General features: G+C 36.8%; 2 protein-coding genes across 2 annotated transcripts; both read right to left on the bottom strand.

The window, feature by feature from the left end:
- Positions 1 to 2,787: 2,787 nt before the first annotated feature.
- LOC311098102 (uncharacterized protein) lies at positions 2,788 to 8,898 on the bottom strand. Its single transcript, XM_084138191.1, has 6 exons — positions 8,640 to 8,898; positions 7,116 to 8,432; positions 6,895 to 7,017; positions 6,437 to 6,538; positions 6,278 to 6,322; positions 2,788 to 3,371 (listed from the first exon to the last, which is right to left on the bottom strand). Exons 1-5 carry the CDS (start codon positions 8,662 to 8,664, stop codon positions 6,288 to 6,290), a joined length of 1,602 nt encoding a protein of 533 aa, XP_083994317.1. The 5' UTR covers positions 8,665 to 8,898; the 3' UTR covers positions 2,788 to 3,371; positions 6,278 to 6,287.
- Positions 8,899 to 11,084: 2,186 nt separating this feature from the next.
- Positions 11,085 to 12,499, bottom strand: LOC311097046 (uncharacterized protein; the record flags this gene model as incomplete). Its single annotated transcript, XM_084136508.1, has 3 exons — positions 11,085 to 11,558; positions 11,675 to 11,806; positions 11,953 to 12,499. The coding sequence occupies 3 exons, from the start codon at positions 12,497 to 12,499 to the stop codon at positions 11,554 to 11,556; spliced, it is 684 nt and encodes a 227-aa protein (XP_083992634.1). The 3' UTR covers positions 11,085 to 11,553.
- Between the last annotated feature and the right edge of the window lie 4,105 nt (positions 12,500 to 16,604).

The following is a 16,604-nucleotide window of genomic DNA, read 5'->3' as shown; positions in this document are numbered from 1 at the left end:
AATACCTTAAATTTCATTATTAACTTAAGCTTTTTGTCTCAATGTGCATAGAATTCTGAAAATATTAACTGTTTTAGGCCTACTATAATACTATTATTTATTTCAATCATATTATTGTAGGCTATTATTTATTTATTTAGTCATATTTATCAAATAACAATTATTGAGTTTTGTTTGTTCATGTGTAGAACATAGGCCTACACAGATTCAGTGTGCAGGAGTTACAGATGCTATTCAATCTCTCCATATTTCAGTGTCAGACAGGAAGAATTGAACAATTTACAATGCAACAAACTTTTATTAAACATGCAATTTATAACTTTGCAACTGTCCCAAACCCTATCAGCCATGACAGAACATCATATTCCTGCTATAGACACACTGATCTGACACATGCTAACCATGTCACTTAGAAGTCAACAAAACAATAATTCAAACTAAGTTTTGAGTAATTCATACAAAATGTCAGGACAGTATGACAAAAATATATCTCATGAAAAAATTTATTTTCATACCTCCAAAACAAGTTTTGTTCAATAAATGCAGCAGCATTTGTTGAATATGTCTACTGTCTTCTTGGTGGGGGGAGGGTCTAACATGTGCAGTATGAGTGTCATCACTCTAGCTTGTTTCTGATTGGAGAAAAATGACATGTTGCAACCATCCCCATGTTGCAACTGTCCCCGTTTTCCCCTACACAAATATGGAAGAAATACAAAAGAACAGGCTAAAAACATAAAGTGTGTGTGTGTGTGTGTGTGTGTGTGTGTGTGTGTGTGTGTGTGTGTGTGTGTGTGTGTGTGTGTGTGTGTGTAAAACCTGAGATCACCTGTGGGGCCAGCCAGGTTAATACTAAATTATATTTTTTTGAAAATGTAAAAATGCAGAAAGTTGGGGGAGGTTTAGGGGTCAGGTTTGGTTTAGGGAAAATAACAGTTTGTACAGTATAAAAATCATTAAACCTCTGTAGAGTCCCCACAAAGATAGCGAAACCAAGAATGTGTGCGTGTTAAAATGAAATATAGGGGTGGGGTCACGGGTGGGGATTGGCATAAAAACATGTAGGCTACATTTTATTTTATTACAACCCATCCGTAGTGGGCTATAACTGTTTGTAAATAGAATGCACACATTATAAGTTTCAATAAACTTTCATTTCAGATTTGGAATCAAAACAATTTTAGCAGTTAAATACATAATTCTTTAATTTATTATACAGGCTGCATGCACAAATAATATACATCACAAGTAAACGCAAATATGAAACAAAAATGAAAACACGCATTTATTGTAGGCTATAGCTATATCGATGAGGCGTTGTGCTAGCAGTGCTGCTGTACATGCTACATGTGGTGTGGTGTCCGATTTCACTGCAGTGCATCTGAAAAGCAGCTTTGCCGTCTGTCAGATTATAGGCCAGAGTTGGGAAACACTATGTGAAATATTACTTTTTTATGCAAAATAAATGTTTTACAGTCTATGTAGGCTATATGTTTTCTATAGGAATAATAAATGAATTAGGCTAAGTTTTTCTCACTGCGCTTCAAAAGATCGGATCATTTTCTTCTTTTCATTTCATTCATAAATTCCACGCATCGTTCGCCCATCCCTATTTCATCAACTGTTTTGCCCCAAATCTGAACTGTAGCCTATACAGCAAAATTACAAAAGACACTCAAAAGGGTATAGGTGTAAATTACATTTCAAGAAGGAATGATCCATCGAGAATCAGGATCTTAACTTATGCGACAAAAAAATGTGTAGGCCTATCGTGTAAAATAAAATAAAAATATAAGCTATCATCATTAGATAAATTATAGTCTGTGTGTAAATAACATATGACACGTAGGCTATATTACAGTCAGAAACAAAACACTTTCTCCTTTACAAAGAAATATAATTATAAATAATTCTCCTTACCTGCTTAACTGCGCTGTGCTGTGAATAAAACCAGAACAAGAATAACAAAAAGGCTATTTAGAAAGACTATCGATAATTACAAGCCAACAGCTAACCCGAAACAAACCTTAGCATTTATAATAAAGTGGAAGAATGATGTTGTTCTGACGCACAACAGCCTGGGTCTATGGCCGTTTCTTAATCTATGATTTCTTGTGTTCTCATACGGACGCAAGACAAGTAGCCTATACTGTAGGCTATACAGAGAACACACTCTCCTTATGGATCAGACATCCTCGAGCTCAAAGGTGGTTATCTCGTGTTTCACGCTCATCATGCGCTGTGAATAAACTGGATCTTATTTAAGTTCTGTTGCTTTTAGGCTGTGAAAATAAATAAGATGAACAAGACACCCCAAGTAGGCTACTTGTTTTTATTCCAAAAGACGTGTTTTACATCCATTTTTACTTATAAACATGGAATTATCACAATATTCCCCGGTTCTGATATAGTTAGAACTAGAAGTGAGGCGGTGGAGGGATGCTGATAAACTGTCAATGAACAGAGGTAAGTCTGCTGTATAGCCTCTTATATGGGTTGATTACCTGAATGCGCTCCTCTCAAGTTAATCAGGTTAATTATCTGAACGTGCTCCTCCCGAACTGTGTTAACAAAACATCATTTGATGAAAAAGCAGAAAGGACCTTGCATTTTTGGGGTTCTCAGGAGCAAAATTCGTCATAGTTGGGTAAAATATACCGTGTATATAGGCTAAATAAAAAGTGTAATTAAAAGGAAAGGTGAAGTGACACTGGTAAACATGCCTCTGTCCCAACTTTTGCCATCAAAATCATTGTTTGTACAAAATACAATAAAGTTGTTCAGTGAAACCATTGGAAATCTTTTATTTGTACATTTGTCAGTTAAATAAATGTTCAAGAGAATTAACAAATAACAGCTTCTTTTTATTTTGTTGCATTTTACAAAATGTCCCAACTTTTCTGGAAATGGGGTTTGTACAATCATACAAATATTTACAGGCTATACAAAAAGAATTTCAGAATGCTTTAAAACTATGAGAAGATTTTACAGTTACACATATGTGCAGGCTCATGATATGAATAATCATTAAGGATTTTAAAAGATATTATCTGTTGCTACTCTGACCTTCGTTTTGTGTTGAATCTCCTCTAAACCACAGTTTTTACCCTAAAGAAACTTTAATGTAATTGTGATCAACAAATCTGTTGATGCCAAAACTAGGAAATACAGAAATAAAATATCAATAACATTATCAAAACCATTCACATTCGTTTTGGCTGAAGAATATACTTAACAATACAGTTACTAAAGCACACATCTGTATTGAGTCTTGCAGCTCATGCCATCATGTGATTGAAGTGTGGATGAAGTGTTTCCCAGTCGGATGATAACTCAGTATGAAGGAGATTGGCACTTTACATTCCAGGAAACTGAATGTAAAGAGAGAGGGAAAAAACATCACTTACTTTCACATAGGATAGGCCTAACTACAATTTTATAAGCATATAATTAAATACACCCCACAATCACTTAACACTCAATTTAACTCTTTTCCCGTCAGCATTTTTTTTTTTTTTAAGTTGCCAGCCACTGCCAGCATTTTTGATAATGATGCAATGATTTTTGATAAGTGGTGCTCACTGCAGTCAAATGACGTCCAGCTCCTCCTCTCTGGACGTCTAATGGGAACAGAGCCTCTGCTTTTCATCAAAATAATAACAATAATAATAATAATTCTTGTTTCATGCATTCATTTTTTTCATCATCACTTGAATGTGGGTAAGTTACATAAACATTTTGACCGAAAAGATGACAAAATCGCATTTTTGTCAAAGACTATGCCTGGATCGGATTCAGAAAGATGATCAAAACATAGATAGTAGATAATTTCCATCGACACCCAGGGGGCAGGGTTTTCTATTATTTTGAAGGTACCCCCGGGCGCCGCCATTGGCTAGCGGACCCCCACCTGCTGTTAGCATCCCATTGACTCCCATTCATTTTGGCGTCACTTTGACAGTGAATAACTTTACATCTGAGGCGTTTAAAGACTTCATTTGTCCATTATTTATTTCTAAAGAAACACGAAAATGTATAAAAGGCTTCATTACCTTGTAGCTTCCGTTATGGTCCCGTAGAAGCAATTTTTGTAAAAATAGGCTAACGATTGCGTCATAACCACGCGACTCTCTGTCGCACAGTAGAGAATTACTGTATGGACAGGAGGAGAAGCTTGCGGGCAATCAGGGGGACGTGGAGGCAAAGTGACAAAATAATTAATCAGAATACATAGCAAAAGTTGCTCCTGCTCCTAGCTCATGGACACCTCCTACTCACGCTCTCCGTCTCTGCAAGTTTCGGAAGGGAATGATTTAGATTTCTCTTGGCACAGCTACTAGAAGACAGACGGGTTGCTCACGTCACATCTACGTCGTCAAGCTCAGTTTGAGTCTGCGCAGTACGCTCGACCCCCAGGAAGTAAGAGCTTCAATTTGACTTCACTTGTCTCCGTTGAATCCAATGGGGTCGCTGTGTCCAGTTTATATACTGTCTATGTCGACACCCACAAAGCTAGTCCTATGGGTCATGGGTCAACTTTTCATTCGGTAACGTTGAGGACCGTTGGCACCAGGAACGAAAACTATTAAGATAACTGTAGGAATAACTATATTAGCGTCCACACCAGCGGATTATATTCTTTTGTTTATTGTTTATTCCAAGTCTTCTGTCACTTTAAATGCTCAAGTTCTTTAAAGCAGGATGGATTCTGATTGGCTGTCAATGTTTTTATCGTTCATCAACTGGAAAAATTCACTCCAAAAGTGATTCCAACATTATCATTCCTATATAGTTATAGTTTATATATAGCTATCATTCTTGTGAACAATGCTTCTATCACTTGTTTCTATTATTTTTCGCTTGATTTTGGATCTGGAGATTTCAGAAGATGTGTAATAGCGCCCCCTACAGTATAACACTGAAAACTGGCGGGGAAAGAGTTAAAGGGATGGTTCGGAGTAAAATCAACCCAGGGTCCTTTGCACAATGACTTCGAGCCAAACACCAAACTACTGTTTAAGTTTGGTACCATTCTGGGCTGCATTTCCCAAAAGCATCGTAAGCCTAAGTTGATCGTAAAAACGATCGTACGACTGATCTTAATATTATGGTCTGTTTCCCAAAAGCATCGTAGCTTAAGTAGCACTTAAAAATCATCGTAGATCTATGAGTGCTCTGGAGTAATCGTACATCCCCAAGTGCATCGTAAGAAAACAGATTTATGAGGACACCTGCAGGACAACCGGCAGATTACACCTTTAATTTTATTCAAATGCAATGTGATTATAATATAAGGTTTTGATTGTACTTTATTGTACACTTTATTACTCTTTTTTGTTGTTGGTTAAATTAATGTATAAATTAAAGAAATAAAAAGGTCAGAAAACAAAACAAAAAAATAGAAATAATTTAATCTAATAATTTTAATCAAAATTTAATGAATGAACAAAAAATGAATTACATAAATCCTTTAAATCTGTTAAAAATTACATATTTGTTTTGCTCTATCTCCTCTAAAAGGACATTAATTTAATCCTTTTGAAAGGTATCTTTTCTTTTCTTTTTTTTTTTTTCTTTTTTTGCCATTTTGTCAGTGCCTCCGCTTGTAGGTGCTTTATATAGACTTGTCTTGGTTGCTAATCCACAACAATTATTAGGTTAAACGTTCAGAATACGATTCCATATAAGGTTATGTTTTAGCACTTCACGAATGGACAGCGACTCTTAAGTAGCACGTAGAGCGCGTTCTCGCGCGTTCATGTTAAGTGCATTTTTGGGAAATGCTCGTGGAATTGCTGCGAGCGTTCGTAACCTTGCATGTAGAAAGCGCTCTTAAGAGCTAAAATACATCGTTATTGGGAAACCCGGCCCTTGGCATTATTAGTGGGGTAATTTACGAGATACAACCTTGGATCCATTAGCGCCTGCACTAAGCCATCCGGCCGATGTCTCTAAATAAGCTCTAACTTTAATAATGTTCGACCAAGAAAAATGGCTTCTAGGGGGGGTGTTTGGCTCGAGATCATGGTGCAAAGGACCCTAGGTTGATTTTTCTCTGAACCATCCCTTTAAGCATAAGAATTGAACAATTTATATTATTCAGAATGGAGCAGAGCATCCATGTGTTTGTAACATGTTCTACACAACATTCATCATGTTGACTAATCAGCATATTGTGAGGAGAACAATGGGGGCTGATACTTCACATTTTGCAAGTTTTTGAAGTTTAACTTGTAATTAAAACTTCACTGGGAACCTGGAATATCCAAACACTCACCTCAGTTCAATTATAGTATACTCATATGCAGATTACTTTCAGATCCTAAGAGGAAGAGACATGTGTGTAGTTTTAGGTATCACATCTGGAGTCAAATAAAAGGCTAAAAGCCTCATAATTAAATGTACGTTTTCTACAAATCCACAAAAAAATGAATACCATCAGGTGGATCTAATCTCTTGCTGTTTTCTCTCACAGGCTCCAATCCTTCAAACTCAAGGTATCCAGTGTCTTCTTGAGGGTTTACTTTGGCTTCAGACACTATGATTAAAAAGAACATCATATTAATTTGGACACTTAAGCCATGAAATGTCTGAATGTCATTTTATTGGACATAAAATATGAAAACGATTGTCATTTATTGAAAAGAAAGAAACACACTTTCCAAGCAAAATTTTTTACAGAGTTACCAAAGTTTTAAAATAGTTTTTGAGGCCACAAAATATTCAATGTTAAAAGGAAACGACTTCTTTGCAAATTGATTACGGTAGCTTTTCAAAATTAATAGAATGAGTTTTCAATTGTATTGGAACTACAACTAAAATAACATATTTTCTGAGGTTAACCCGACAGCATTTTCTGTTATTGAGCTTACTTGATGTTTGTGTAATACTTACGGTTGGGTGGATTGTCAATGCTGCTCTGTCTTGCAGGGTTCACTCTTTCACCTTTGATTAGTTTTCTTTCAATCTCACATTCTCTTTCACTCAGAGGATGGACTTTTTCTTCATTTTCAGACACTGTAGATAAAAACACAATGACATCTTGAGTTCACATACCGTGATAACGGTTATCACTTAGTTATCACTACTAGATAACGCATGTTGAACATACTTACCACTAGGGGGAGTAACTGCTGTTGAGATATGATGGCCATGCTGTGATCCAGTGACTGTCTGCAGCAGTTTTCTCTCTCCCTCATCCAGTTCCACCTCTCTTCTCTCCGAAGTTCTCGGCCTGTCGTGCTCTTCTTGCGCTGGAGCCTGGACTTCTTTTTGCTTCTGTAATCTGTTATGCTCTAACTGTGTTTTTGTGAGCAGAATTTCTTTTGATTCCCTTGGATTCTTTTCTAGCTTTTTCTCACTGCCTTTGAGCTGCAGTTCTCTTTGAAGCTCCTCATATTCAGACTTCAGCTGACTCTCTCTTTCACTGGAAGCAGTCAGTCCTACATTCATCTGTCTCTTATAATACCTGAGGGCATACAACTCTTCTTTTTGTTCGTAATTTGTCTTTTTGAGGGCATCTATCTGTTGACTTAACTGATTCTCTCTGCTTCTGGAATCACGTAATTCCCCACTTAACTCATTCTCCCTGCTTCTGGAATCACGTAATTCCCCACTTAACTCTTTCTCCCTGGCTCTATGAGCATCCACTTCTTTACGCAGATCTTGTAATTCTCTAACATTTTTGGAATTCTGTTTTTCCATTTCTGTAATTTTAATTCTTAGATTTTCCTCTGTTGTTTTCATTTCTGCCAAATCTCCTCTAAGTCTGCTCTCCCTCTCCTCATATTCAGCATTGAATTCTTTCTTAAAAAAGGTTTCTGCTTTGTCCAGCAATTCAAGATCCTTTGTAAAAAAGTTCGCATTTCTCCGTTTTGTCCCAGTAGTGTCATTAAATAACTTTAGAACATTTTCCTCATTTTCTTTTAAAATGTGGAACCTTGCTCCACACTTTCTGACACATTGGTTCTTGCCTATGTCGCTGTCTGTGTATTCATGCATAAATAACACCTTACAGTAGTCTAATGCCTCCTGCCCAAACACTTCACTGAGGGCTTTTAAAATATAATGCTCTTTACCAGAGTTACGCACATCTCCAAGCACTAACAGAAAAGCATGAGGTCCAGGAAAGACCAGTGAGTAACAAGCCTCCATGTCCCTTTTCATAGACCTGACTCTATTGCTGAAGGAGGAGTACAGTTTCATGTTTTCCAGCCAATAAGCGTGTGTTTTTACTACAGAGACATGCCGTCCACTGACACAAGCCTCTCTTAACTCACACGTCCCCTGTTTAGTGGTATCATTTATATCTTTTGACTTAAGAATTTTATCACAAGCTTCTTTTATGAGAACATCATTGCTTCCAAGTAAAATGAATCTAAATCTTTTAATGGATTCTGTGGATTGTTTTGCTTCGTCTGAAAATGTTCCATCTGTTACAAAAGAGAATGAAACCATGTTTTAATGCATTTGTGGTCTAAGGATAACTGTAAATATTATCTAAAATCTGCACTTGTGGTGTAATCTGTGATGCACTATATCTGCTAATCAGTTTTCAAAAACTCAAACATCAAAATAATAAGTAATCTTCATTTTACCTTTCATCAAAAAAAGTAAACAAGTCAAAACGAAAGTGTTACCTCTCTTTTGTAGTCTCTGCGCCATGTTGAAGGTGATTATTCAACACTCTGTGCCATGTGGAAAATATTATTTTAAAAAGTTTTATAAGGCTATTAATTCATTCATTTTAGTTCAAAAAAAAAAAGAGCAAAATGAACACTCCTCCATCCAGCTGTTATTAAGACAAAAGTTATGAAAATTAAACCATGCTCAGACTGCAGACTGAAACAACACTTGAACAAAGGATGTGGTTTGGAGCAAACGTACACACTTCAAACCAAGAAGGAGGAGGACGCATTATTGTATGACATCAAGAGAGTTTCAGTTTCTTATTACTTTTAATTTTATATGATTTTTATGTTGCTGTTTAATCTTACATTATATATGCTTTGTTATCTTAAATAAATTGTGAATGTCTCCATCTCAAGATTTTTAATGGCACATGATGATGTTATGAAGCAGTAATTTTCCATTTCTTTTACTTTGGTGTAACAGTTAAAATCAGGGTTGCCAAGTCTGCATTTTTCCAGCAGAGTTGGGCTATTTTTAAACAGTTGCCACTGGTTGATTTCCCCCTCAGCAGGTTAAAGGTTTGACATATTGCATCAATTATATTTGACTGAAATGCTTGTATTAAAAATATTTTATATTCTACCAATGATGATTTTAAGATTTGTGAAAGAAGGCCACAGGTAGGGAGCCTTTAAGGCAGGGATAGGCAACTCCGGTCCTGGAGGGCCACTGTCCTGCAGAGTTTAGCTTCAGCCCTCATAAAAACTCACCTGCCTGTATCTATCTAGTAATCCTGAAAACACTGATTGCCTTGTTCAGGTGTGTTTAATTAGGGTTGGAGCTAAACTCTGCAGGACAGTGGCCCTCCAGGACCGGAGTTGCCTATCCCTGCTTTAAGGTGAGTTTATCATATAGTGGTTTTCATTTTGCATAAGCAATCAGCAACAGAAGGAACGTCTTTTCTCATTTAATCTTAGCACAGTTGTCGTTACAAGGAAAAATTCATGCTTAAGTCGTGTTTGTTCTCATTAGTTCACGGTTGTTAACAGTTGTTAACGCTCTGGTGAATAGTAAGGCGTGCTTTAGCTTGACTACTTAAACAGTGTAATAATTTAGCATTTGGCAGAGAGAAGCAATCAGCAACTGTAAGTGTTTTTGTCCTGACGAGACCTGATGAAGGCACCTTCAGCCTTCCTTTTATATAAATCTTCTAAGTTATGTTTTGATCAATAAGCTCAATTCTCTCTGAATCTGTAAGCATTTAACCATAATTTTATCTTCTTTATTTCTACTTATTTTCATAAACTACAGTGTTTCCGACAACACTAACCAAGTTAAGATAAGATAAGCCTTTGTCTCGTATTGGAGAAATTCGTATTGGGCAGTCGAGAGAAAAATTACGACACATTGCGTATAACACCCAGCCAACACACAGTTTACCTACACAAAACATGCTCATAATTATCCCATCCAGAACTTCAATTAACATCCAACAACCACACACAGTACCCCCCATAACTGTCCTCACATTCACAGAAAAACAGAAGAAAACCCACATCACATTTGTCTGGTTACCGACATTCTTCAACATATCTTCCTTTGTGTTCAGCAGAAGAAAGAAACTCATACAGGTTTGAAACAACTTGAGGGTGAGTAAATGATGACAGAATTTTCATTTTTGGGTGAACTATCCCTTTAGCCCTATAGATTTCCTGAGGGATCGTAACACTGTTCAGTTTAACATTAATATAAGGATTACTGTAATTATTTTCTCACTCCGTTTTTCTTTTCTTTTCTTTAAATAACAACGTAAATTGACAGCAACATACTGTAAATAGTTTCTACAGTAAGGCAAAGCTGGTAATACAGCAAAGTAAAAGCTACAAAATTGACAACAGTGTAAAGTTTCTGAGGTAAAAATTAATTGAAAATACAATATGAAAGCGACAGAAATCGTTTATAGTGCGATCTTCCGCAAACAAGCTTGTTTGGAGATGAACAAAAGGCAAAAGGCATTTCTTGCCTGTTTTCTGTCACATGCCGGACCTTTTTATTTAATTTAAACGTTTAGGTCTTAAACTGTTGACTTGATCAGAATTTTGCATCATTTCATGAATTACACAATGAAATCAAAATGAACAATTCTTGTTTTTTTGTATGGAATATTGCAGTATTTATTATAAATTATTTTTATCATTCAAAATTCTACATTGAACCAGAGCATATACAACAACTTTTATACAACAAATATTTAGATTAGTTCAAAGATCTCATGGAAATAATTGAGATGTTTTTAACAATTTATATTTGTTTACTTCATAAAAATTGTCTCTTTGTAATGTTAACACAATGTTGAATAATTTCACACACCGATCATTAGCACTGTTAAAACACAGCATGGAGATATAGTGTGTGGAAGTCATGAAAAAAAAATTAACTGCTCCAAAATTAATTCAGTTAATTATTCCAGGATGCATACTAAGATGTTTTAATGTTTTAAAGCACAATGTTGTGTCAACAAAACTAGTGATACACAGAAATGGCTAAATATTACATCTAACACCATAAGTGGCTATTAGCAACAAAATCCATAAATATTTTTAGCACAGAAAAATGACCTTTACATCAGGTGGTTAAATTATACACCGTAGTTTACCAGCAGTAAAATATGAACAAAATGAGAATCAATTGTTCCTTTTAACAAATCTCTTTGAGACCCACTTGTGAGATCTTGCATTATGAGAGTCTTTGGCGCTGAAAGATGTAAATAAATTGCAATGCTATAATTTTCAGTCTGTTCCTCGTTCAAGCGTCACATGACATCAGAAGACCTATACTGCACGCTATTTTAAATACTGTTATGATACTGCATGATATTTTTTCTTTTTAGAGATTGATAGCTGTGGTTACGCCAACTTCCAGTCACTCTATGAAAAAGAACAGCATGAAATGTTATAGGCGTACAGGTTTGGAATGACATAATAGTCAGTATATGATGACAGATTTCCATTATCTCTTCAAGAAGAAACCATAAAAATCTTACTATCAGGTGGCTGTAATTCCTTGCTGTTTCGTCTTACTGGTTTCTGGGTCCCAGGAGATCCACTGGTTTGTGAATCATCTCTGCTCTTCAGCTCTTCACGTTCATCTAGAGGACTGATTTTGTCCCTTGAAACTAGAGTAAAAACATTCACTAGGATTTTACTGCAGAAAATCCAGGCCATTGAGCATCTGTTTGTGATTTCAACTTAAACATTCTTGTAAATTAATAATTACAGTATATTGACTGCCGAGTGAGATACACAGACAGTAAACACTCACCAGCAGGAGCAGGATCTGCTGTGGCCTGAAGATGATGATCTCTGGATCTCACATCTCTCTGTGTCACTTCTCTCTCTCTGTCATCCAGTTCCTTCTCTCTTTCATTTAGATCCCTTTCTTTGGCTTCCTCTCCTTTAATTATATTAGATTCTGATTTTTTATTTAGAAATTCTTCTTTACGTTTTGCTTCAGTCAGATTATTTTGTAGTTGTTTTTCATTGTCCTTGAGCTGTTCTTTTAACTCTCTCTCTCTGTCTCTGTAAATGATCAGCTGTTCGTTTAGCCTCTGCAAGTCCACCCTTGTCTGATTTTCTCTGCTTCTGAGAGCACCCAACTCTTTGCTGAACTTATTCTCTCTGTCTCTGTAACTGATCAGTTCTTCTTTTAGCCTCTGGACCTTCTTCCTCGTCTGATTTTCTCTGCTTTTGAGAGCATCCAACTCATTGCTTAACACACTCTCTCTGTCTTTGGACTTCTTTAGATCATCTTTGATTCTCTCATTCAATTCTGTCACTTTCTTTGCATTTAGTTCTTTCATATCATGCATTTCCTTCTTTAGATTTTCAGCAGTTTTTTTATTTTCTGCCAATTCTCTTCTTAGTTTATTCTCCTTTTCCTCATATGCAGCTACAAAATAATTTGCAACTGCTTTGTAACACTCAAAGTGTTTTAGGAAAAACCTCCTACTGTCTGTCCCAGTTTTATTAAATAATTCATTAACATTGTCGTCAGTATTGTGTAAAATGTGGTATCTGTTTCCACACATCTTCACACATGAGTTATTGATTGGATCATTGTGCCAAGCCTGATCTATATATAATACCATGCAATAGTCCAAGACCTCTTTCCCGAACACATCACTGAGAGCGTGTAAAAGGTAATTCTCTCTACCAGAGTCTTTCACATCTCTAAGTACTAACAGAAAGTCATGAGGCCCAGGAAACAACAGTGATTCAAAAAACTTCATGTCATTTTCCAGAGATTTGACTCCCCTGCTGAAAAACAGGAATGATTTCAAGTGTTCCAGCCAATAGGATGGAGTTTTTAATACAGAAACCTGTCGGCCACAAACTTGAGCTGTCCTGGGCTCCAATATTCCAAATTTAAATTCCTCTCTGCTCTGTCTTTTCCTAAGGATTGTGCCACATGCTTCATCCATAAGAGCATCATCACCTCCAAGCACCATCAATCTCAACTTTTCATTGGAGCCTGTGGACGGTCCGGCTTCAACTGTGAAAGATCCATCTGCTAAGTGAAAAAAGTCAGAGAACAAATGCATAAATGCACAGCCAAAGAGAAACACAATGACACAATGGCACCGAGGCTTCCACGCTTGTATCAAAAAAACAAAACATCTCACATTGAAGCAGTGTATCCAAGGGGGTAATCCATCAGCTGGAAACTGAAGCTTCCCCGGGCGCCGCCATTGATTAGCAGACCATCTTCTGATGTTAGCATTTCATTGACTCCCATTCATTTTGGCGTCACTTTGACAGCGAATAACTTTACATCTGAGGCGTTTAAAGACTCTTTTTGTCCATTATTTTATTTCTAAAGAAACACGAAAATGTATAAAAGGCTCCATTACCTTGTATCTTACATTATGGCCCCGTAGAAGCAGTTTTTGTAAAAATAGGCTAACGATTGCGTCATAACCACGCGACTCTCTGTCGCACAGTAGAGAATTACCGTATGGACAGGAGGAGAAGCTCGCGGGCAATCAGGGGGACGTGGAGGCAAAATGACAAAATTATTAATAAGAATACTTAGCAAAAGTTGCTCCTGCTCCTGGACACCTCCTACTCACACTCTCCGTCTCTGCAATTTTCGGAAGGGAATGATTCAGATTTCTCTTGGCACAGCTACTAGAAGACAGACGGGTTGCTCACGTCACATCTACGTCGTAACCACGGGATCTGTGACGTCCGAAGCTTCAGGCTTGTTCGACTTCATGCAGCTCTGCGCAGACCGATCGGCGGCTGACTTGAAGCAGTGCATGCCGGTTAGAAATTTTGTCCGACTTGATACAGCGCCGACGCCACGTGACTGTGACGTATGCCATCAAAGTACCGCGAGAGCGATTCGAGAGTAGCCGGAGAACTCAGCCAGTGCAGCTTCTCAAGAGCGGCTGCACTGGGCTGCACGAGGGCTGATGACGACACAGCTGTTCCACCGCTGGCCGAATTCACCGCATGACAACGATCACGTGTGTTTCGTGTTTAATCATACACCTTTAGTTCCTCTAAAGTTCACCAATCAGTTTTTTATAACAGTAAACACTCTTTTCATGTCTTTGTGATGTTATATTGTGTCATGTTTATCAAATTAAAACTGATTAAAAACGTAGACTCCACTTCATTGATAGTAGGCTAGCTATGTTGAACTTTATTATTGTTCAAACAGACGCTGTGTGAAGCAGTAGCCTACATAAAGTATTGAATGAAAATGTCTCTGAAACATCTGTGTATTATTAGGCAAATATTGCATTTATTTCACTTCAGCTGTGGTAAAGTATGCAAACACCACGTGAGCGGTCACTACGGGAACCAGAAAGTGTCCGACTTCACGTCTCCGTTTGCAGCTCCCCCCGCCTGCACGCGGCTACTCTCGCCGATCGGTTACATCCAACCGCAGCCGATGTCGAACACACCTTTGGTTTCCACCCTTTCCACACACAGTCACGTGACTGCTTCGTATTCAGATTCAAAAATAGCGCGAATCCCTTGAGCAGGTTTCGAGTGTCATACCCTTCGACCCACAAAATAAAATGTCAGCTCCCCAGTTCCACAAGCACTTCACCATTCCACAATAAATTTCTTTCATTTTGATTATGCCAACATGAGCCTTGCCTATGAACTCGTAGGATTAGGACTGAGGCTAAAGTGTATGTGAATAAGGCTGCATTTGTTGATCAAAGCAGATTCATAAGAACAGTTTCTGTTAATTAGTCCTATTTATTATTATTTTTTTCATAAATTCATTCATACAGTTGTTTGTTCATACATTGTGTAAGAACTACATCAACACTAACACATGAATTATGAGGATTAATTGTATTGCTTTGTGGTTTACAGAGCACAAAGTGATTTATGAAACAAATGAAACAATATAAAAATGGATAGGTCTTCTGGGACAGAAAGGCAGCTTTTCCACCTTATGACCACAAGATGTCGTTAGTGTGCAACGTGTTGAAAAGCTTCGAGTAATGAACCATTTTATGATACAGTCCAGGGGGAAAGCCCCGCCCCCCGGGCTTCACAAAGCTTCATTTCACCATCACTGCTGTGAACTCTTTAGTTAGGACTGCTCATCAAGTTAATGTGTTCCACCTGTATTTTGCCCTATTTAAGTTTGGCAGTTGATTGAGCTGTGTTCAGTTTTGAGTCTCCCCTATGGATCTGCTGTTTCGCTGTTGCCATTGGGCTTACTTTATGTTTTGTAAAGCTATGACTGCTCTTTTGCTTGTATTTGAAAACTGAGATCAAGTAAAGACTGCCTGCTTTTAAATTATCTGAGCCTCCTAGTTTGCTTATGCTTCTGTACATGCATGGGTCTTCTACAAACTGTCTTCCCCAGTAGACCAGAGGTAGAGAAGTAGGCTAGCTTTCTCTGACTGAGAGACGTTCAAGACCCACCTTTGACATTTTATGTCAGTCAATTGTGACAAAATTGGTGAAGAAACAATTTTCACCCAGAAAAAAATATTTTCTTGAAAAACATACCCCAATAATCTTTGTTTTATACAACTCTGAAAAATAAATTTTAAATTAACACAAAAATATATACAAAACAAAACTGTATCTGGCTTTTTGCATTAGCTTTGGGTGAAATGCGAAAATCTTCATTTTCCAATCTTGGATGCACATCAAACCACTTAAATCCAAATCAATTCCTGAATTTCAACTGAAATTTTAGAGCAATGGAATTATATTTGTATAGCCTATAAGTTGAATTGTGTATAAATTGCACCGCATTTTATTATAAAATAAATAGCATTTAATTTGGCGGAATGAATAGAATTTCTATTAGGAATTTTAATGAATGACTTTTAATCAACTGGTGTTCTGGTGATTTTTACTGGATGTGAGGTCAGTTGCTGTCTAAAATATGACACTTGATTTGTTATTTTGTTAGATTTTGATCTTTGGTCACACTACTAGCCTACATTTATCTTATTTACTTGTGGACATAAAAATATTTTTGGAATGTATCTTTTCATGTTTCCATTTATATATCAATACTAAAATACTACTTGGAAACAAAGTAAGTTTTTTAACAAAATGTCAACTTACCAGCCCGACTCAAGGGACCTGTAATAAGAAAATAAGATAGTGTGACAATTGCCTGATTTGTACATTTAAACCTAAAAATCATAGTTCTACTTCTCTCCCTTAATGTTTCACATTATAGTGTTTTTTCATTTGACATTCCAGATAATTCCAGATTAAGTTGTCGTTGATTGTGTGTATAGGCCTACACATTTTCAAATATTAGGTCTATGTCACTTCATGCAACAGTGATTCAATAAATTAAATTTTGTTTCAACTCACGCATTTCAGTCCCATCTTTCTTTCCTGTGAAATACAAAATGATCAAGTTTTGTTCAGTAATTTCTTTCATTAGTCCTTAAATAGGGCATAATGACCTGGAAT

This window comes from Abramis brama (assembly GCF_963993115.1).
Source record: "Abramis brama genome assembly, chromosome: 15".
NCBI lineage: Eukaryota > Metazoa > Chordata > Actinopteri > Cypriniformes > Leuciscidae > Abramis > Abramis brama.
Note: the sequence above shows the minus strand (reverse complement) of the source record. Positions and strands in the feature narration are given on the sequence as shown.

What these genes read in the sequence shown, in the direction of transcription:
- LOC311098102 (XM_084138191.1), bottom strand. Translation starts at nt 8,664, where the DNA reads ATGGCGCAGAGACTACAAAAGAGAG. An exon ending in GCAGAGACTACAAAAGAGAG is followed by an intron (nt 8,433 to 8,639) that starts GTAACACTTTCG and finishes CTTTTGTAACAG; the next exon opens with ATGGAACATTTTCAGACGAA. An exon ending in AGCAGTTACTCCCCCTAGTG is followed by an intron (nt 7,018 to 7,115) that starts GTAAGTATGTTC and finishes TTTTATCTACAG; the next exon opens with TGTCTGAAAATGAAGAAAAA.